Raw genomic sequence first — 23,269 nt, forward strand, 5'->3', positions numbered from 1 at the left:
CCCAACTCTACTTTTCCGTCTATTGTGTTCTTGTTTCATTTTTTTTTACATATCAGACACTTCTATGGGACCAGAATTTCCAAAGACTCACTCCATTTTCGGAGAATTTTGTTAGTCATTAAAAACATCTTCGTCTTCACATGAATATCCTTCCCCGTCTTCTTGAAAAAGCTTGCAAATTTGTTTTTCTCTGCAATTTGGGCTTCTCAAAAAATGATTGGACATAAGGCTACAATATTTAAAAATTGTTGAGGAGTTGATCCTCATCACTTTAATGCTGAACTCATTTTGTCTAGTGAGAAATTGCAAAAATTGTTAGATGACTTAAGAGTTGATTTCTCTTTCATGGTCTATTTTGCTTTTAGCAGCTGCGTTTGTTTCTATGACATTTGCATTTTTTATCGGGCGTAAACAATAATGGTAATTGGTTTGTTGACATTTACATTGTTTTTTTTTTTTTTGGTAGATAGACGAAATGGACATTTACATTCTTTTAGTTTAGTAAATAGAAGAGTTTACCCATATCCGAGTGACAAAGTTCCTTCCTCTTCGTAATTGTTTAATTAAATAGTATGTTTCGTTCAAAACACTTTGTCATAAAAAAATAAAAAATATTTTTTTCAAAACATTGAGCATAATATTTGTGGAGGTCAATTGCGAAAACAGATGCAAATAAGTATTTTAAATCAATGTCTTTTTTTGTTTACTGGATGTCCAATTTAAATACTTACAAATCCGATAGACCAATACTATTTTTCATTAGTGGAAACCCATCTAAAGGGATAGCAAAGTCATGTATAGACCATTTTAACACATGAATTGTTATCAGATTTAAACATAGAACCTCGAGATAAGCACAATCCTCATTAAGTTCCAATACACACACTACCATGTCAATTCATGACAGGTTTTAAATTAATATATGCCTATTTATATGAAAGAGAAAACGAGTGTATAAAGTTGGATGGGACAGCAAAACCCAAAAGGTCAACTCGAACAAGAAACCAAAAGCACATGCAACACCCCCGACACTAAAGCAGCACATGAAGGAAAAAACACCAACAAAAACGGAAAAAGAAACCAACTAAAGCAGCAGCACATGAAATTCCTTCAACAACCCATCTCAAATGGACGATGCTCCAAACCTACTCCACCAAAAATTTGTGACACAAAATACTCGAATAAACCTCGAGATCGCACTCAAAGACACCGAAGCAAAACTCTCCCACAAGTGACAGTATAAATTAATAGGTAAATACATTATTGTAAAAAGTCTCCCGTTCTAAGTATATTTTTTTTTTTTAAATCTCGCATTCTTAGCAGAAACCCATTTAAAGGGATTGAAGAATCCAACACATGAATTGTTATCAGATTCAAAGATGAAGCCTCGAGAAAAAGCACACTCCTCATTAAGTTCCAATACACACACTGCTACTTCAACACTTGACGGTGTTTGAATTAATATATGCCTATTTATATGAAATAGAAAATGAGTGTACAAAGTTGGGTGAGCAACAAAACCCAAAAGTTGAGTGTACACACACTGCCACTTCAACACTCGAACAGGAAACCAAAAGCACATTAATAGCTCCAACACTACTAAACAAGAAACACCAACATAAAGGGAATAACTAACCAACTAAGCAACACATGCAATTCCATCAAGAACCCATAAATAGACGATGAACCAAACCTACTCAGCCAAGAATTTGTAAAACAAAATACCAGTACAACCAAAGAAATCACACTCAAAGGTGCCTAACCAAGGTAAATACATTATTATAAAAAGTCTCATACCCTTCTTTTTAAATATTACATTCTTAAAGGAAACCTATTTGAAGGGAGAGAAAAGACATGTATAGATCGATCAAACAGATGAATTGTTATCAAATTCAAACATCGAACCTCGAGATAAGCATACTCCTTATTAAGTTCCAATACACACACCACCACGTCAACTCTTGACGGTTTTTAAATCAATATATGCCAATTTATATGAAAAAGGAAACAAGTGTACAATGTCGGCTGGGACAACAAAACCCAAAAGGTCAGCACGAAGAAGAAACTAAAAGCACGTGCAAAACCCCCAACACTACTAAACAAAAAATACCAACAAAAATGGAATTAGAAACCAACTAAAGCAGCACATGCAATTCAACCAAAAACCCATCTCAAATGGACCATGAACCAAACCTACTCCACCACGAATTTATGCTACATAACACTAGGAGTGGATCCTCGGCAGCAACTAGGTCTTTAAATGTATTACACAAGTTTTTACCATAGCTCAACTTTTTTATTGGTTTAGTGATCTCAAATTTCTTTTCTAGGGCTTTATAAAATAATTCTCATTGTCAGTTGTTCAGATTAATCTTAACAAAAAAATTTCCTCTAAGTTTTTTTTTTTAATTATTTAATTCATGTTTTAAAATACACTTATCATACAGGTATCGTACATGCGGTATACATATGTCTCGAACTCGAAACACATCATCGAAATTAGAAGTGTATGTCAGTGTTACATACACAATATATTTTATCATAAAAAACAAAACAACATTGATATTTTTAGGAGAAAACAAACCCAAACATTGTTGTTATGTTTTTTGTGCTAAATACTCTAATATAATAGGTTTGTTTTTTAGAAATACAAGAATGTTGCTAATGGAGGAAAGCCTCATTGGAGGTTTAATATATTTTTTGCCAAATTAATAAATGAATGAGAATTATGAATTAGAGGTTGCTGCAGACATTGGAGCTGCAGAGAATCCAAATCTGACAAACCGTAAAATCATACTCAAAGATGCCTAACCAAGACTCCCACATAGTGAGAGTGTAAATAGGTAAATACACTATTATATAAAGTTTCACACCCTTCTTTTTAAAATCTCGCGTTCTTAGCGGAAACCTATTTAAAGGGAGAGAAAAGCCATGTATAGACCGATCCATCACATGATTTTTCATCAAATTCAAACATGGAACCTCGAGATAAGCACACTCCTCATTAAGTTTCAATACACACCGCCACATCAACTTCTGATTGTTTTTAAATTAATACATTCGTACTTATATGAATGAGAACAAGAAACCAAAATCACACGCAAAACCATAAAGTTCGATGGGATAACAAAACCCAACTCGAACAAAAAAAGATCCAAAAACACATGCAAAACTCCCAACACTACTAAACAAAACCACCAACAAAAAGGGAATAATAAATCATGATTGATCAATTAAAGAAGCACATGTGATTCCACCAAAAACCCATCTAAAATGGACGATGAACCAAACTTATTCTCACAAAAATTTGTGACACAAAAGACAGAAGACACGGGCAAACCACGAAAACCCACACATAGGTCCAAGCAAGGCTCCCACACAGGGAGAGTATAATAAATAATAGATAGGTAAACACACTATTATAAATATACATGTCAACACAACCCGCACCTGTCGGGTCCCACCCGCCCCGCCCCGATTTTAACGAGGAAAAACCGAATTAACAGGGTCCGGGTGCCGGGAAAATCCGAAGTTTTAATGCGGGGCCGGGGATACTCATACCCACCCCCGCCCTGCACCCGTATTGTTTTTCTCAAAAAAAAATTGGATTTATTTTCATTAATTTTGATTTCAATCCGTGTTGTTTATAACAATACAATATTCCAAATTTTGAAAGTTAAATAGAGAACCAAAATCAACATTTATTTTAAGATTTCTTAACATATGTGGTCTTTCCGTCACTTTTCAATAAGAGTATGGTTTAAATCAACAACAATAAATAACACAAAACACTATGATCACACTTGGTGTATATAACTGATTTTCAAACTTATGCAATGTTGTAGACTTGTTTAGGTGCAATTAATGCATGATTTTATTCAACATAAACTCTTAATTTTAACAGGCTTATTGTGAATATTTTTAATTTTTTTCTACACTTTTCGCGGGTGGGGGTGGGGCGGGGCCGGGAAACCAGTCCCTGTTGGGGGCAGGTCTGGGGATAAAGTTTCTTTCCCCACCTGATTTCAGGGGCAGAGCTGGGTACCGTGAAACGAGGGCGGGTCCGAATATGATAAAATCCTCCCCCGCCCCGCTCCGTTGCCATGTCTAATTATAAAAAGTCTCTCACTCTTCTTTTTTTAAGTCTCAGACTTTTAATAATTATCCACTTTTTTTTTTTATTTGTTTTTCATATATATCAAACGGAAAACCTTTCTACCAAAAAAAAATTAATTAAATAAAATGAAAAACATATCGTAACCTAACTATAAATAAAAGGGTTAATGGTGCTTTAACCCCCTGTAATATAGGTTATTTTTTGTTTTCCCCCTTGTAAAATATTTTTTTTGATTTACCTCCCTGTAAATTTTTTTTTTTAATACCCCTAATAGGTCATAAAAAAAACGAAGAATTTTTTCGTTTTTTTATGACCTATTAGGGGGTATTCCAAAAAAATAAATATTTACAGGGGGTAAATAAAAAAATATATTTTACAGAGGAAAACAAAAAATGACCTATATTACAGGATAAAGCACCATTAACCCTAAATAAAACGAAACAAACAGCTACGCTACCTACCACCACCACACTCTCGCAAACCCTTCTTCCTCTCTGAGTCCCAAAAAAAAACCACACTCTCGCAAACCCTTTTTCCTCTGAGTCCCAAAAGAGAGAAAAAGAATGGCACAATTGGAGAACCCAGTGGCTATCGATAGAATCAGCAGTTTACCTGACGATATATTATGTCACATACTCTCTCTTCTTCCTACCAATCTCGCTTTCACCACCACCGTTCTTTCCAAACGATGGACACAACTCTGGTATTCACTCGCTTCTCTCCGCTTCGACAATGAGAAAATTGTGCGACACCTCGACAATTACAATCGCTTCAGTTGTATGGTGGATGCAGTCATGATTTCTCTTCGGGAAACAAACCAAACCATGAAAACATTTCATGTTAACTGTGGTTTTGTTTACTGTAAGACTGGTCAGCGCATTTTTGATGCATGGGTAGAAGCCGCTAAACAGCGCCGAGTTGAGGAATTTAATCTCTCCATCATCAGTGGTATCACCTTGATATTGAATCCCACAATTTTAACCTCCCAAACCCTAGTTATTCTGAAACTTGAGAGATTAGTAGTTAAAGCTGAAAATTTGTGTGTTGATCTTCCATCTCTCAAAATCCTACATTTGGTAGAAATCTGTTTTAAATACAAGAATGATTTCATGAAACTTCTTAATGGATGTCCTGTTCTAGAAGATTTACACACGAGAGTTGAAGAAAATAATGCAGCGGAAGGGTTTAAACCCTTGTCCAAGTTGGTCAGAGCAGATATCAATTCATATGATGTTCCCTTTGATGCAATTAATAATCTTGAGTTTCTTTGCATAAGAGTGGCACCAGAAAATACTTTCAAAACCATTCCATTGTTTCAAAATTTAATTCACATTAAACTATGGTTGTATGACTTCATTCATGGCTGGGATGGTGTGGTAGAATTGCTCCAGCATTGCCCAAAGCTTCAAGTTCTTTTTGTGAGAAGGGTTTGTAGACTCCATTTTTATTTTATTTTATAGCACTGGTATGTTTTACTTTTGCTTGTTCATTATCTTAATATATTTTAAAAATTGTTGTTTTTTTATCCCCTTACAGTGGATCTCGAGTCTAGACAAGGAATGGAAATGCCCAATTTTGGCTCTTGAATGTATTTCGTGTCACTTGAGGTCATGTACTATATTAGACTTCAAAGGCTCGGCAGATGATATGCGATTTGCTACATATATTTTGCAGAATGCGAATATCTTACAAGACATGGCAATAATAGTTGACACTAGCTTCTCAAGCAGGACATATATCCAAAATAGGCCAATCAGAGAAGAATTATTCTCATGTCGAAAGATTTCAACGAGATGTAGACTATTATTTCAACAGTATAGTTACTAGAATTATCAGCGTTTTTCATTTAGTTTATAATCTAATTATATGCAACCAATTAATTTGATGGTTTGGAGAACATTTACTCTTCTAGTAAAGGTGTTTAGTATGAATGAATTTTAGGGTAGACTGCAATTGTGGATTGATAAAAATTCTGTTTCGATGCTTTTACCTTTATTTTTCTCCATTGCCTGGAAAGTTGCTATTGACAGAGTTGTTTGATTGTTCTTGTGCTATTCCAATTGTTATGATATATATGGTGCTACAATTATTATCCTTGGTTAACAATAGAAAGATCTAAGGAAAATACAATAGCAAGACATAGTGATTACTTTTATTGTTTATTCATTACAATTTTGTGTTGTTTTCTTGTTGCGCTTTCTCTTCTGTCATTTTTCAAGTTTCAGACTATTACTTCCCACTTCCATTTATTTGGCTTCTGCTTGATATTTGTTTTCAAGTTTCAGAGTATTATCCTTTGTTAATATTCCTTCTTATAAGTTTCAGAGTTTCCTACAGATTCATTCATTGTGTCTCTACAACATGTCTGTCTTTGTTGCTATAGTAAGTCAGGCATGTCATTTTTCTGTTTTCTTTTGCCTAGAGTAGAAAGTTCACTACATTGCTTAATCCTTGCTGTAACGAAGAATAAAGTAGGGAATGATAAAATAAATTCAGTAGAACGCTCCATAATATTTTTTTTCAATTGTAAATTGTGCTCAACTAAAGTTAACATGATCATTTTGAATTGTGCTTCCGGTTTCACTTAAGCCGTAGTGTGCGATTTTATTGTAGTATTTATGTGTAGTGTGACAGTAATTAGATACTCTTTGACTTAAATTTAGACATTTAGTTTTGGCTAGCTAATAACAAATGTTAAGATACCCAATAGAAGAACAGACTGTTACCCATCCCTTCTGATTGATTCTGCACCTTATTCAAGTCTCGTATATAATAACGTATTCTGAAATAGGGTTGACCCTATCTTTCGTTTTCATTCCCGTAGCTTCTGAATCCTCTTTCACTAGAATCGTTAGTTTTTTTGGTTATATTATTTTGAATTGGAATTTGTAGTTTTACTGGATATTACTATTCTGAATAATAAAGATGAACATCCCTCGAAACTATTGCCATGAACATGCACTGGAGTATCTTGTTAAGGGAGTGAAACTTGCATCTCGGTACGATAACAGCATAAAGTACGATGAGTTTTTAAAACTCATAAGAGATTTCAAGGCTGGAAGAATTGATATACGAGGCGTCCAATCAAGGGTGAGGGTGCTGCTTCAAAGGCATCAGGGTTTATTATTCGGATTCAAGACCTTCCTCATCATGCCAGCTGGTTCGTACTCTTTCCACGGTAATTCACATGATATCTTGATAGTTGTCTGCCCTTTACCTATATACGAGGAGGGATCAAATTACACCGATGAAATCTTACACTGCTCAATATAGTTTTAAGTCGATACTTATTTTTCAAATATAATATAGAATTCACTTGATTTTTTACAAAAATCTAAAACCATTTGACCTGTTATTTGGATGCAACAAGATTAACGGATTAACTGTCTACAAAAGTGCATAAACCGTTAAAAATTCACGTGAATGATCTATATGATACAAACTTACAGTCTAACTGTCAAATTTGAAAAATATGTATCGAGTAAAACGATATTGAGCAGTGTAACATTACATAGGTGTAATTTGATTCCTCCTATATACATATATCAAGTCTAATTTTAAAAATTCTACCTATGAAACACGGACACACACATCGACACAAGTAATAATTTGAGAAAATGACATAATTCAGTGTAATCATAAGTGTCGTGTCAATGTCTGCTGACACGTGTCTGACACAACACGCCTAATCCAATGAATGTTCATGCTTGGTAGGTTTCTACTATATGAATTGACTTTTGGTTTATCGCCATCCACCATAGTTATATATTGTTCAATCTTTGTTGGAATGAGACAAATGGAGTCCTAATTTTAAGACTAAGCCAATGAAGTTTTACACAATTAGTTAATGGATCAAGCTGTGACACTCTAATAGCTAAATTAATGATAGAAACTTTTCATGTACGGTGGAGTTTATATATTTGGAGCTTGTATTAAAATACTAAATGAAAAAGAAATCCTCATAGAAAGAAATTATCATAGAAAATAACAAAAAAAAAAAAAAACAAGAAACTTTCACCATGCAACCATTATGTTAGGATTTCCCATTTTCTTTTTCTTTTAACAGATCATCCTCATTATAATCAGTTCAATTTTTTCGACCCATTATCCATTAAATCTAAAGAACATGTACCATGAAATGATGGAATGTCTCTTTAACTTTCAACATTCCACACCCATTCTGTTGTGATTCTGTTTCCTTTTTTCCAACTCACCATACTTCTCATTTATCGCATCCTCTGGTGCCATTTATCATTCTATGTTCCCCTCGCTATCTCTTTGTAGAATAAACATGAGGTGTGGTCCTATCATCTACCAATTTTGCCTTGAAGCTTCTTCAAGTGTTTTTCTTCTTCGTAGTATATACATGTTTAATGCTTGTTTGTGCCATCATTTAGATAGAACTAAAAGGTCGAGGTGGAGCCAAGGATTTTAAATTGAGGATTGCCAAACATTTTGAAACTATGGTGTCTTGGATCCAATGATGGGTATTCTCATAAATATCTATATTGGATCCAAATTTCCCCCAGAAGTTGTATACAGTATATAAGAAGGGAACTTCTACCAAGTGTCTATAAGAATAAAATACTAGAAGAAGATGGTTGTACATTTTGTTCCGGTTAGCAATTTTTTTTGTTTTGTTATGGTGGCAGGGATTGAACCATTGACCTTGCATATATTATGCATTCTCCCGCTAAGCTCACTTACAAATAGACTTAGACTAATAAAATTAGGGTAAACAAAACTACTAAAAACTATTATTTTGACAGGAATAGTACATAGTTTTTAATTTCATTGGGAAACTTTTTCAACCCTGATCATCCCTTTTTCTATTCATGCAACTAAAATCTTTATCACTTTGTAGGTTATTCGTTTTTGTCTTTGATAGCATAAATGGTTCTATCTGTTAGTTTTCAACCCTTCAATAGTTCCGGTCAATTGTTTTTCTTGTTATTATTATTAGATAAACAATAAAATATCTTATGTTTCAAAAATAAATAAAAAAGCATATGTTAAGAAATCACTGAATATTTTCATTGTTGTGATACAAAGGGGAAAAGGCGAAGAAGGTAAAAGATAACTATCAACTTCCTGTGGATGTGCTTGATATAATTTCTAAAACACTAGATTTTGACGACCACTTTCAGTTTGGCGGTGTGTGCAAGAATTGGAGGGCTTTTCATAAAAATTATTGGAGAAATTTCTTGGCATCCCAAGAACCATTACTTCTTCAAATTTCTTATAATCGTAGGGCATCATATTCTTTTATTATCATACCTAACCAAAAAGTTTATTGCTAGAAGAGGATGGAGCACTTCTTAGGGTATACAAATGTTGCGTCTTCTAGCGGATATTTTATCATGGCAAATTAGAACAATAATTTACTTATGTTAATCAACCCATTTAAAAGAATAAAGAAGGTAATCAATACCCCTACCTCTGAAAGTTACTATTTTATAATTGATTGTGCCTTGCTTACTTTTGGAAAATGCTCTGAGAAATTTATTTTGGTGGTTTTAAGAAACCGTGATTTGCATGTCTATCAATCTCGAAATTGTGGTTGGATTAGTTACATGACAAAGGAAAATTATGGGAGGCTTTTGGACTTTGCGGTCTTGCATAATATAATATATGTTGTCACTCACAAGGCCAACATAGGGGTACTTAGCTTGAATTCTACAAATATTATATTTCTAAAACTGAAAAGTACTCCTGATGTACCATTTCACAGATGATACCTTAGGTTGGTTAATTGTGATGAGCAACTTTTAGTGGTTGATTTAACACGGAGCACAATATGCAAAGTGTACAAGATAGACTTCACAACCATGAATTATGTCGAACTGAACACTTTGGGCGACATTGCATTATTTTATACTGGAAATCAAATTATGGGAAATTGTTATGCATTGAGCAACCCCAACAGGTGGGGATATGAGAGCAACTCTATGTATGTCAGCAGTTTTTTTTTTCAACAAAATGCAATGTCTATTCAGGGGATGATAAAATAAAATTGCAAAAATGCATTACACTTCCAACTCCTAATAGAACAAGTTCCTTTAAGTTCGACTAGTATTTTAGAAATCTACGATCTGAAGTAGATTATTCTCTAGTTGAGTAATTTGCATATATTGTACACAATGATTCTTGTGGTGTTTGTGTTTCGACCTAGTTCCTTTTTGCTTGCAAAAAATTTGACTAGATCAAAAATATTTTTATCGGTTTATAGTGTTTGCATTGACTAATATTAGTCTAACTCTTTACTATTATGGACTAAATGTGTAAATATTGGCAAGTTCAGCAAATCGTAACAAGTATGAAATTAGTTAGTTTATCGTTTCCACAAGGATTACCCTTCAAATCGATAATTAGCACGGAACTTTATTTGAAAGTAAATAAAAGTAATGCGATTAAAAGGATTGTTGGAATTAACTCGATAAATCATTGGTTTATGTCATGTATATTTGATTTAAGAAAGTAGTGTTAAGACCCCGTGATGTATCCGTGGAAGTTAATCTTAATAGGCACGCAACTCAACTAGTTATAATTGCGGGGTTCCCTTAGGATGAGTCACAACCCTAAATTTATACTTAGCTTCCATTAAAAGAATTTAATTAAGAAAACAAGCAATTTTACTACTGCGAGGATCAGACATAAACAAGGTTTGTCAATACTATGATCCGTCTATAGATCAATTTTCAGCATTAGCAATTTGGATTCTCAGTTGAAAATACATTAAAGACCAGGCATATCCAAAATTAAATCTCACAATCGAAACATAAACTAAAGGAAAATCTTTATTAGATGAATCCATTAAATAAGAAGGGGTTCATCGTGGAACCCTAATCAAAGATGTTTAGTTTCACATGGTAACTGACATCATTATAAAATAATCAAAAAACATAGTCTAAATTGGTACAATGATCCTCTAATTAATTTCTTGTTTTCATTTTGGTCCCATAACCCTTGGTCCCATAACAATTTCATAACATACAATGTAGTGTTCTCACGGTTAGTCAATCCAGTATAAATATTACTCCTAATATACATATGTATAGACTTAATATCTCATATTCATGACTAATGAGATGTGGTCATCCGTCTACATACATAATAGTCTCCACGCTTTATTGTTATCCCATTTATACATATGTAATCTGGAAATATAGCATTTAAGCCCCATGCAACGTGAACTAGGACATGCACATGGGGTGTATCGTATTAATTCAGATTACATAAGGCGCCGCATACTATCGCATTGGAGAACATCAAGCATTACCTAGTGACAATGTTTTCGCCAGTAAAGCTATTGTTGCCTGTTATAAATACTCCATTTGTACATATCATTTGGCACATTAAATCAACTAAACAAGTTTTTTTTCTTCCACAATTTATCTCATTATATTTCTGTTTTACATTTTAATTATATATTTCTTAATTTAATAATAACTCACAATAAACCCGACTTCATATTTAACACTATTTAGACAAGTTAAACTGCAAAGAGTGTTCATAGTAATTGATTAGAAGAGGGACAAAGTTTCTTCATTGTTTAAAGCACAAAGGAAATTATAGTATAGATCTATTAGAAGAGTGTTCAGATAACTTTCAAATTCTACAACAAGTAAATACCAATGCCAAAGAAAAAAGTAGATGCCAATATTTTTTTTGGGTACGCTGCAAGTTAGATGAGGATGATGTCCAAAAAAAATATAATATCTACACTAATATATAAAGGGAACACGCCTTTTTTCTGGTTTCATTAAAAAAGAAACAAAACATAAAAGATAATAAGATTGCAACTATAACAATACTACTCCATCCGATCTCAAATATAAGAAAATATTCATTTTTCAATTTCATTGAATACATGATGTATCTAATTTAAAAGGACTGAAGATATTGGGTTGTACTTTTCATTACTTCAAGTATACCCTTGAAGAAATTTGTCTATAACAATGTTATATTGTTCGTTTTAATTTTATTGAAAACTATAAGTATTTACACTTTGGGTTGGATTTTTTTTTTATTTCATCGGTTTTTCCTGCCTCTCAATCACATTCACTATGTCACTTTTGCACCTTCACCTCCATTTCGATTTCAACCCTAAATCTTCGTTAATCCAAAATCGTCTCCACCCCCAAATCACCTTTATCCCTAAATCGCATTCAACCCCAAATTGCTTCCGACCTCAATTGCTTTAACCCCCAATTAGCTTTTAGTGCAAGTTTCTTCCCTCTGTACTACTTTGAGGCCATCGATATGTGATTTCCCTCGTTGTGCTACATCAGCGAGAGTGGACCCTTTGTGCTTAATTCAAGCCTTCCTATACCGAATCAACCACCACCACATTTATCGCCTCTGTATCTCGTTATCATTGCTATTATCTCAATTGAAAAGTCATCGGAGCAACCCTGGCCTACTCCATCTTCACTGGGTTTGTAGTTGTTTTTCTTATTTCATCGTTATATTTGCTAAAATGCTTGAGAAGGACTCGATTCAAAGGTACTATGTTTCGAGTAAGGGTTTATGATGGCTATCTCTAAATTCAATGTCCTTTAAACATCAAATGCCTTGTTAATGTGTGGCAGAATTGGTCATCTTAGATATCACAGATAGTCAATATGAGTGAACACCTTCAAATATCTTTTTTCGAAGTTCGATGAAATCAAAGACTATGAATCTCGATTTATTATTGACTTATGGTCACATGTGTAAGAATTTAGTTCGGCTGTTAGGATTTGGATCTTGTTTTGATAATGCCTTAATGTGTTCTGAAAGTTCAATATGTATCCTTAGCATATGCCTAGCTATCTTAATAACTCCTGATTTATGGATGAAGAATGTCCCAACATATAATCCTTGTGGTTGTATTGTTGCTATTTTAGCATTTTCAATGAATGAAGCTTATTTAGTATAAAAAAAAAAAATTAAGAAGTACTATTTTTTTTAAAAAAAATGTTTTGCACAAAATAAAAAGATAAAGTTGAAGAGTTTAAATTGTAAAAATATTGTTTCCAAACTTACGTGTATCTTCATACGCGAAACAACCAATTGATTTGATTTGCAAATACTGCTTCTACTACCTCCACGACTTACAAATATCACAGACTATATATTTTGAAAACACAAAAATAAATAGAAGTACAAGAACAAGAACAAACAAAGGCGTTTCCAGTGTATCTCCCAATCAAGTATTTCTCTTTTGTCTACACACGCAGCAATTATATTCCTTCAAGAAAATCACACAGTTTTCCATCAAAAAGAAAAAGAAAATGTCGAATTTAGCAAAACTAGCTATGGTTGACGAGATAAGTGATTTACCGGACGAGATTCTATGTCACATGTTCACTTTTCTTCCAACCAAATCAATTTCGCTACTAGTGTTCTTTCAAAAAGATGGACTTCACTCTATCACTCGCACCCTATTATAAAATTTGACGATGAATCTGTTAAAGACCGTGATGACTTCCTTCGCTTTTGTCACTCTGTGGATGTGGTGACACTCTCACCGAACGTGCAATACCAACCCATCAAAAAGTTTCATCTCAAGTTTAGTCATTTTGGAGATTGGCACCGGGAGGTTTCCAAATGTCCACAAATGGATCGAAGCTGCAAAACAGCGTGGCGTTGAGGATATTTTTTCTAAATATGAAATTTCTCTTGGTGTCGCTGAGAGACGAATTGATCACTTTGAGTCTTTGATGAACATCCTTTTTAACTCTCTAAACCTTGTGGTTTTGAAACTGAAAGAGTTACACATGCCGGCTAAAATTTTGTCCGTTAATCTTCCCACGCTCAAAACTCTACATTTGAAAATGGTTCAATTTATTTCGAAAATTTCATTGATTTCAAAAAGTTTCTTTCTGGTTGTCCTGTTCTTGAGGAATCGCATACCAATACCAAGTATATACATTTAAGCAAGGTCAGGGCAAAAGGTTTTGAAACCTCCTTATCCAATTTGGTTAGAGCAACAATCTCTAACATTGAAGTACAAAGACTTTACTGTTTTTTTAACTTAATTCACTTTGAAGTACTATTTTGGGACTATATGCCCAAGCCTGGGATATGTAGCAGAATTGCTCCAACATTCTCCCAAGTTTCAAATTCTTCTAGCAAGAAAGGTAATTTGCACCACGCTTGTTCCAAAAAAAGAAAGGTTTGCACCGCATAGTTAAGATTATTTTTCGTTGTTCTTTTCTTCAATTATTTTAATAAATATTAGGGTTAATTGTTTAAATTGATCCTGAAATATACACTATGTTTGAAAAATGACCATGTAAAACAAAAAACTTATATTATAGGCTATTTAAGTAAATAGGTCAGACTTAGGCTATCAAGTATGAAGCCTAATAGGCCGGCTTGTTTATGCATGTTAGACTTCATAGTTGACTTTTTAAATAGGCTTTAAAGCTTTATAGTGAAATAGGCTTTTAAGGCCTTATAGTAGTAATAGACAAGTCTTACACTGAAATAGGCTTTGAGGCCTATTAAGCCTATTTAAAAGTAGATAAAATGGAATGTTTAGTGACTTTAATAGTAAGTAGGCCTGTAAATAGGCTTTCAGGCCAGGCCAGACTTTTAAATAGGCTAGGCCAGTCCAAAAAAATAGGCCTATGAAAGGCCATAGGCCAGGCTCAGGCCTACAAATTTTTTCGTAGGCCAGGCTTAGGCCTATCAAAGCCTGGCCTGGCCTGGCCTATTCCCAACCCTACTGACCTATTTACTTAAATAGGCTTTTTAAAAAGCCTAAGCCTAGCCTTTTTAATAAACAGGCCAGGCCATAGGCCCCTGTAGGCCGGCCTGGCCTATTCCCAACCCTAATTATAGCCTTGTAATTTGATTGTCTTCTTTATTTTTTATCCTATAATATACACGTAGTCCAAAAAGTGACCTAGAGGTTGAATTATTTCATGGTTTTTTTCAAGGCGTGCTTATAACGTTAAAATACGGCTTTACACAAAATAAATATATTTCAACTAGGGACAGATTAATTATGAATTTTTTTCTCATAATTATGAATTTCTTAAACCATTTATAATTAATTTGTCTCTCGTTTCAAAACTGAAAAACTTTATTCTGAAGGTTCTTATTATGTTCTAGCCATGGCTACCAAATTAGTGAACAAATTTTGACTTGTGAGTATACACTTGCTAGGAACAAAATTTCAATTTTACACATTTTGGTTGAAAAATAAAATAAAAATAAATTGAAACGTATTCAAAAGGCTATGAAACTTTGCATATCATTGTTATGCATTTTCATAGATGTCTATGCAACAATGAGCTTAAAATTCAATTTATTGGTCGAGATTTCCGTTGTTTTGTTTTTTGAGTTTTTAACAACTTAAAAATTCATAATTAATTTGTCCATTGTCAAAAATTTAAAATTTATTGTGTAAAACAATATTTTATTGTTCTTAGCATGCCTCTAAGAAATCATGAAAAAATTCAATCTCTAAGTTGATTTTTTGGACTTCATTTATATTACAGGGATAAAATATATGTTTTTTATTTTACATGGTAATTTTCTTTCAGACTTCACGTATACTAGGATCAATTTCAAGAATTAATCCTAAATATTATTTTGTCTTCCTCTGACAGAGAAGCAACAGATAGAAAAGATTGGGAAAACCTCCTGAATGTGTTTCTTCTCACGTAAAAACATGCACAAGTCAAAATTTTGTTTGAAGTATCGAGACTTGTTGAGGCAAGGTTTCATATTTTAATTTAGTTTTTGTTTTGTTTGTATATTGATTTACATTAATTAAGATAGAAGAATGAAAGTAAAAATATATGTTTGAGATAAAAATACTGCCTTGGGTTTAATAAAGTCCAAAAAATCAACCCAGAGAAGTCAATAATATCAATAATATCATTTGAAATAGATGTTTAAAAGAGGAGCTTAGTGCATAACAGAGAAGTCCAATTATGCTTGATATGAAACCTATGAGTCTCCATAACAAAAGGTGGTTTAAGAAACTGGGAATTTGGTTAATTTGAATCATGTGTATGAATGTATTATTAGGATGTCTCTTAATTTTTTTTGTCTTTCTATACATTGACCAAAACGTGGCTTTCTGCACAATTGAATAATTGATTACGCGTAGAAGCAGTGTCCCAAACAGGTCTATTTACGTAAGTGTTGCAAAAGTATCCCAAGAGCAACTCTTTTTCATGGAGAGAAATGCTACCAATATACATTTTTAACATACACTTTTTAATCGGTTAAAATTCACATGAGATCCACCAAATTTATATAGAATCCACATGATTTGGTAAGATCCATGTAAATTTTAACAAATCAAAAAGAGTGTGTTGGAAACAACTTCCCACAAATCTCGACGGGGTGCCACACTCAAAGTACAATTGTATTTTCACACTCTTCGCACACTTCACTTTTATCATTCTCTCATTGACTTGACCATCGCAGTGCTAATCTGTTTTCATATTCCTTTGCCATGACCAGAGATTCTTCTCCCCTGCACTTGAGAACTACATCGAAAATCTTCTTACACAAGCGCTTCCATCAATTACTCATCATTTAGGTCTACTCCAAATCAAAACCAAACAAGTGAAATTGAACCTCTCTCTCAAAGTTTTCTCTCCACAACATATATCTCCCTTCACTTCATTTGTACCAAACATACTTATGGAGTAAACAACAAATGAATAATTCAACGATTGATTAATAAGTCAATGATTAATATTAAATGCATTTTTACAGGTAGTAAAAAATTCAACATTTAATTTTTGTCATTTTACTAACTATTTACTTCTCTCTTCATCTCATATTAGATGTTCCATTTAAAGTTTACACAGTTATTAAGATAATGATAAAAATGTTGTTTTTATGATAAAATATGTATTATTTACTAAAAACATCTTTATTAATTATAGTTAGTAGAGTAATTATAGATAAGTAAAATACAATAAAAAACTATGTTAATTGAAAATAATAATAAACTTTATATTAGTTTATAAAAGAGATAAACAATTTAAGACACTAAAAATTAAAAAATATGACATTTAATTTTAGATAGATAGTATCCTACCCTATTGATTCTAACCGAGAAAGTCTTCTACCAACACAACTACAAATCATAAACATTTAGACCCACTAACACCAAATCCAAAAATTAAAAGAGAATAAAATTAAATGATATTGATTTATGTGATCTAATTATTTTTGTTTTAAATATTTTTTATGTGAGTGTGCTCAAATATTTATCATTTGTGTTTATGTTCATAAAAGAATTTGTCATCCTAAACTGTCATTCTCATTTTCACCCTTAAAAAAAATAAAAAAAATTCTCATTTTCTATTCAATAATCAAGTTGCCTCAAAGTCCAGTCAAAAGCTAACGACAACATTGGAATTTTCAAGTTCCTAGTTACACAAATCGAAACACACAGAATCCACACAAACAATCAAAGTTACCTGCAACGACTACCTGCTTCAAAGTTCAATCCAACACAAACTGCTTTCCACGTTCACTCTTTCCTTTATCTTCTTCTCACTTCACCACCATCCACGTAATTTCCCATTATAATCCCATTTATACCATTAACTTCTTACCCAAAACCGCGTCCCATAAAGGGCACATTCGTCATTCCACCTCCCTCATCCCTCACCATTTCTAGAATTCTAAGCTCTTCTCCTCATAAGTGATTATCAAAAACTAAAAACAAACATTCACTAAAAATGTCTGAAAACGGAGAAGAGAAATTACTCGCTGTGGCACGTCACATAGCAAAAACGCTAGGCCACAATAATAACAACATGGCTGATGATATTCTTCAAATCTTCTCTAATTTCGATGGAAGATTCTCGAAGGAGAATCTTTCTGAGAAAGTCGCTGCGGTCGAGGTTACTGACAGAGATCCAAGAGCTTTTGCGGCTTTGGATCACTGTCTTAAAAACCTCGACCGCCGAATCTCTCACTACGTTTCATCTGATCATCCAATTTGGGCAGACTCTGCTGACGCTGCTGCTTTTCTCGACGCCGTTGACGACTTAGTAGCTTCCGTTGCAGAGTGGAACCACCTCACCGGTGATAAATCCATCGCCACGTGTCTTGCACGCGCTGAAGATATGCTTCAACATGCTATGTTTCGTCTTGAAGATGAGTTTCGTTCTCTCATGGAACGCGGTGGTGAGTCGTTTGACCTAACACCGCCGTACCGGAATAGCGATTCGGTGAATTTACCGTTTGATTCTGAAGAAGAGGATGAGGAAATTGACGGTGGTGGTGAAGAGGATCTGATTCCGGTTGCCATGCCGGTAACAGATTACGAAATTGTGATTGATGCGTTACCGTCGGCGACAATTAACGATCTTCATGAGATCGCGAAACGAATGGTTGCCGGTGGATTTGGAAAAGAGTGTTCGCATGTGTATAGCAGTTGCCGGAGAGAATTCTTGGAGGAAAGTTTATCGAGATTAGGGTTACAGAAGCTGAGTATTGAAGATGTTCACAAAATGCAGTGGCAAGATATTGAAGATGAAATTGAAAGATGGATTAAAGGTTTCAATGTTGCTTTGAAGATACTTTTTCCGAGTGAGCGACGATTATGCGATCGCGTGTTTTTTGGATTCTCTTCAGCTGCAGATTTTTCTTTCATGGAGGTTTGTAGAGGTTCTACAGTTCAGTTGTTGAATTTCGCCGATGCGGTCGCAATTGGAAGCCGTTCGCCGGAGCGGTTGTTTAAAATTCTGGATGTGTTTGAAACATTGCGTGACCTAATTTCGGAGTTTGAGTTGTTGTTCTGTGATCAGTATAGTGTGTCTTTGAGGAATGAGGCAATTACTATATGGAAGAGATTGGGGGAAGCAATTAGGGGCATTTTTATGGAGTTGGAGAATTTGATTCGAAGGGATCCGGCTAAGGCAGGTGTTCCGGGTGGTGGTCTTCATCCGATTACGCGTTACGTGATGAATTACCTTCGCGCAGCGTGTAGGTCGAGGCAGACTTTGGAGCAAGTGTTTGAAGACTATGGACATCCATTGAAGGATTATCCTAAGATGGATGATAGGATGCATTCATCTTCGTCTTTGTCGGTGCAAATGGATTGGATTATGGAGTTATTAGAGAGCAATTTAGAAGCTAAATCCAAAATTTACAAGGACCCTGCTTTGTGCTATGTTTTCTTGATGAACAATTGCAGGTACATTGTTCAAAAAGCTGAAGATAGTGAATTAGGGACACTTTTGGGAGATGATTGGATCAAAAAACACACTGCGAAAATTCGGCAGTACCAAATGCAGTATCAAAGAAGCTCATGGAATAAGGTGTTTGGGTTTCTTAAGGTGGAGAATAATGGATCAATGCAACAGAATGGGGTAGCTAAGTCAATGAAAGAGAAGCTGAAATCGTTCAACATGATGTTTGATGATTTATGCAGGGTTCAATCTACATGGTTTATCTTCGATGAACAACTTAAAGAAGAAATACGAATTTCCATTGAGAAACTCTTGTTGCCAGCTTATGCAAATTTCATTGCTAGGTTTCAGAATGTTGCTGAAGTTGGCAAACATGCTGATAAATATGTTAAGTATGGAACAGAGGACATTGAAGCAAAACTCAATGATTTGTTTCAGGGAAGCAGTGGATCAACCGGTAGCCGAAAGCAAAGCTAAATCTGTATGTTTTTTGTGTGTATGTATTTGTTGTGTAGTTGTAATACAAAATTTTGAGTGTAGTTAGTTTAGTTGTAAAAGATGTATCATGCCTTGTATACTATAAATACTAGTATTGTATGTTTTTCTGCTTATTATCATTATGAGGATTGAAAAAGTTCAGCAATTGCTGGCACTTGAGAACCACCTGAGTTGTATTTGTATAACGTTTAAAATAGTGTAAAAAGTTTTCTAAATCAATGAAGATGATTTAGCATGTATTAGTAGTATTACCATATACGTGTCTTTCAATTTTTTTGGGTAGATTTTAATGTTCTGAATTTGCCTGGTTCAGCTCCAAATCTGGCTCTAAGTTAATTTTATAAATACTGTATCACTATTTATAGTAGTATGGGATGGTATTCAACCTCACTCTTCCTTCAACACCTTGGCAAAAGTAGACAACCATAATGGTAGAAGTAGAAAATGTGATATGATCGGATTCTGGTGATTAATACTTATAATTTGATGGTTAGTGCCGGGTTTGATAATGATTTCTTCGACGTGTATATCAATGTCGGAGGGAATGTCTGGTGGGAAAGCCTCTCAAGAGGTGTTGAATATTTAACAGGATTGGTATATACAAATCCTAACATATTCACATAAGAGTCGAATCAAGAATATTGGCATCTTTAGATCTGTGAGAACTGATAGAGAAAGCATTAAGATTGATAGAGAATAAGAGAAAGCATTTTCAGGGTTAGCCTAACATATAATGTGGCAACGATTATAAATGTCAGAGAGAGACCTCTAATTTGACATAATAAAATGACTCAACCCCATCACAGTCTATTCAAAAACAAAGTCTCAACACATTTCTCGATTAATTAGTGTTTAACAATAATTGACCACAATTTGGTGATCCTGCCAATGAGTTTTTAATTTATTAAAAATCGTAAAATATCCATATAGGTCTAAGAATAATAATTGTGAGCATACTCGTTGCAAGAGTAGTTACATTTAGTCATAGCTACCTTCATAACACCATATTATAATATTGCTACACCATATTATAGTATTGTGCTATTGTGGTAACTAATTGGATTTACCACTCCCCTGAAACAAATCGTCGAGTCCTGTTGCGATATCTTCCATATCATACTTAATATATTTATCAGCATTCTTACCAAGTTGAAGAACTCTCTGAAACCTCTGAATGAATTTTGCATAAGATGGCAACAAGAGTTTCACAATGGAAATTATTATTTCTCTCTTAAGGTGTTTATCACAGATAAACCAAGAAGGTTGAACCCTGCATATTTCCCCAAAGAGTATGTTGAATGATTTTAACTTCTTTTTCATTGAATTTGCTACCTCATTAGGGTGCATTGAATCATTGTTGTCCAACTTCAAACAATCCAACACTTTACTCCATGAGTTTTTTTCATAGTTCTTATGATGCTGCCGAACTTTTGTTACGTATTTTTGGATCACAACATCACCTAAAATGGTTCCCAATTCACTATCTTTGGTTTTTTGAACCATGTACCTGCAGTTATTCATCAAGAAAACATAACTCAAAGAAGGCTCCTTGTAGATTTTAGAGTTGGCTTCCAAATTTCTATCTAATAGCTCCATAATGAAACTCATCTGCATCGAGAGAGGGGAAGAGGATTGCACTTTATCATCAATTTTGGGATATTCCTTCAATGATTGTCCATAGTCTTCTTCAAACACTTGCTCCAATGTCTTCCGTGACCGACTTGTAGCACTGAGATAGTTCATCACATAATGGGTGATTGGGTGAATTCCACCACCGGGAACCGCTTCCAAATTCATCGGATCATGGCATATCAGATTCTCCAACTCCATGAAAATGCCTATGATTGCTTCACCCAATCTCTTCCAAATTGTGGTTGCTTCGTTTTGCATCGACCCATTGTATTGATCACGGAACAGGGACTCAAATTCTGGAATTAGGTCGCGCATTGTTTCAAACATGTCAAGAACTCTAAACAACCTTTCGGGTGATCGGCTTCCGATGGCGATAGCTTCGGCAAAATTCAGCAGTTGGAGCATGGATTCCCTGCAAATATCTGTGAAGGATAAATCAGCAGTGGTGGACAATCCAAAGAAAACTTGATCGCAAAGTCGCCGTTCAGAGCGGAACAATATTCTCAAAGCCACTTTGGAAACTTTAATCCATCTTTTAATCTCGTCTTCCAACTCTTTCCATGTCAACATCTGAAGGGCTTCAATGCTAAGTTTCTGGAACCAAAACCTTGAGAGGCTTTCTACCAAACATTCCCTTCGAATATTGCTATACACGTCAGAAAATTCCCTTTCAAACCCGGAGCTAACCATCAACTTGGCTGTTTTGTGAAGGTTGTCGATTGTTTCAGTTGGCAAGGCCTCGATCATGAAATCGGGCTCAGATACTTTAAATCCAGAATCATAACTAATATATTCTTCCAACTTCTCCAAAAGCATTTCAAAGAGATATGAATTTTCTTGCTGAAGCACCTTCACATAATTACTGAGTTGTTCCACCATTCCACTACCAATATCAATACTTGGTAGCTGTGGTGAATGTGAATGGACTTCAATAACTATGGAATTTGCATCTTGGATTCCAGCGGACTCATTATCTCGTCCTACATCCATGGAATGAACGGAAGAACGAAGAATAATAAGCAAGTAGCTGAAACCAGCTCCAAGAATGAATAATAACAGTTTAATCTTCATGAGTTGTACAATTAGACATCCAAGAAAAAAGTAAAGAAGATCAACTTCAAATCCGCACTGAGTTTGCCGCGACAAACTAAGTGACATGATAGCAAAGGAAGCACATGAAATGAGGCTATATCCATCAGGTTTCCCATTCATCAATTTATCGAAGAAAAATGAATATAGCGAGGTCATTGTCAATACCAAATATGCTGTGTGTGCTTTGAATCGAAGACTTCTTGAGTGTCGCCATATATTTACAAATAAAACGACCAAGCTAATGATGAAGCTGAAAACGCCGTAAAGGAAAATCTTCAAGAAATTCCATTCTCCAAAGAGATAGTTGAAGGAAGAGCTGAGAGCATAACAAACCAGTCCAACAACAACTGAAGCAAAGCCTACAAATCTCCACACTTTTGGCTGCATCAACCATCTCCATATTTGGATTAGAATATTCGTCATGTTGTCTCAATGTGTAAAAAACTATAAATTAATTTCACAGACGGGTGAGAAATAAGAGCAACCATTTTTGACCTTGGGTATGAGAAGTTATTGCTGCAGGAATTTCGTGGCAATGGACTAAACGTGTTTATCATATCATCAGCTCTAATAATTTAGATATATTTTCGTGAGAAAAATTGTCCATCAATTCTCTCCACACCCTCACTCTATTACAAATAGTCAAACAAAATAGATATTCAATTAATATTATTTTGATAAAAATATAAAATAATTAATTATGGTAGGACCCACATAATGATAGGACCCACAATTTATTTTATGTGTCTAGCACTCTCCAAATTTGCAC

At 34.3% G+C, this 23,269-nt stretch overlaps 3 protein-coding genes across 3 annotated transcripts; 2 read left to right on the forward strand and 1 right to left on the reverse strand.

Annotated features, from left to right (window-relative positions):
• Positions 1-4,584: 4,584 nt before the first annotated feature.
• On the forward strand, positions 4,585-7,390 carry LOC11415711 (F-box/FBD/LRR-repeat protein At5g56420). The gene is made up of 2 exons (XM_003615833.4): positions 4,585-5,544; positions 7,043-7,390. Exons 1-2 carry the CDS (start codon positions 4,681-4,683, stop codon positions 7,388-7,390), a joined length of 1,212 nt encoding a protein of 403 aa, XP_003615881.3. The 5' UTR covers positions 4,585-4,680.
• A 10,125-nt stretch (positions 7,391-17,515) lies between these two features.
• Positions 17,516-20,011, forward strand: LOC11415712 (exocyst complex component EXO70B1). Its single transcript, XM_003615835.4, has one exon. The coding sequence runs from the start codon at positions 17,821-17,823 to the stop codon at positions 19,753-19,755; it is 1,935 nt and encodes a 644-aa protein (XP_003615883.1). The 5' UTR covers positions 17,516-17,820; the 3' UTR covers positions 19,756-20,011.
• A 642-nt stretch (positions 20,012-20,653) lies between these two features.
• On the reverse strand, positions 20,654-23,120 carry LOC11416956 (exocyst complex component EXO70B1). Its single transcript, XM_003615836.4, has one exon. It carries the CDS (start codon positions 22,921-22,923, stop codon positions 20,830-20,832), a length of 2,094 nt encoding a protein of 697 aa, XP_003615884.1. The 5' UTR covers positions 22,924-23,120; the 3' UTR covers positions 20,654-20,829.
• Between the last annotated feature and the right edge of the window lie 149 nt (positions 23,121-23,269).

This window comes from Medicago truncatula, chromosome 5 (genome assembly GCF_003473485.1).
Source record: "Medicago truncatula cultivar Jemalong A17 chromosome 5, MtrunA17r5.0-ANR, whole genome shotgun sequence".
Classification (NCBI taxonomy): Eukaryota; Viridiplantae; Streptophyta; class Magnoliopsida; order Fabales; family Fabaceae; genus Medicago; species Medicago truncatula.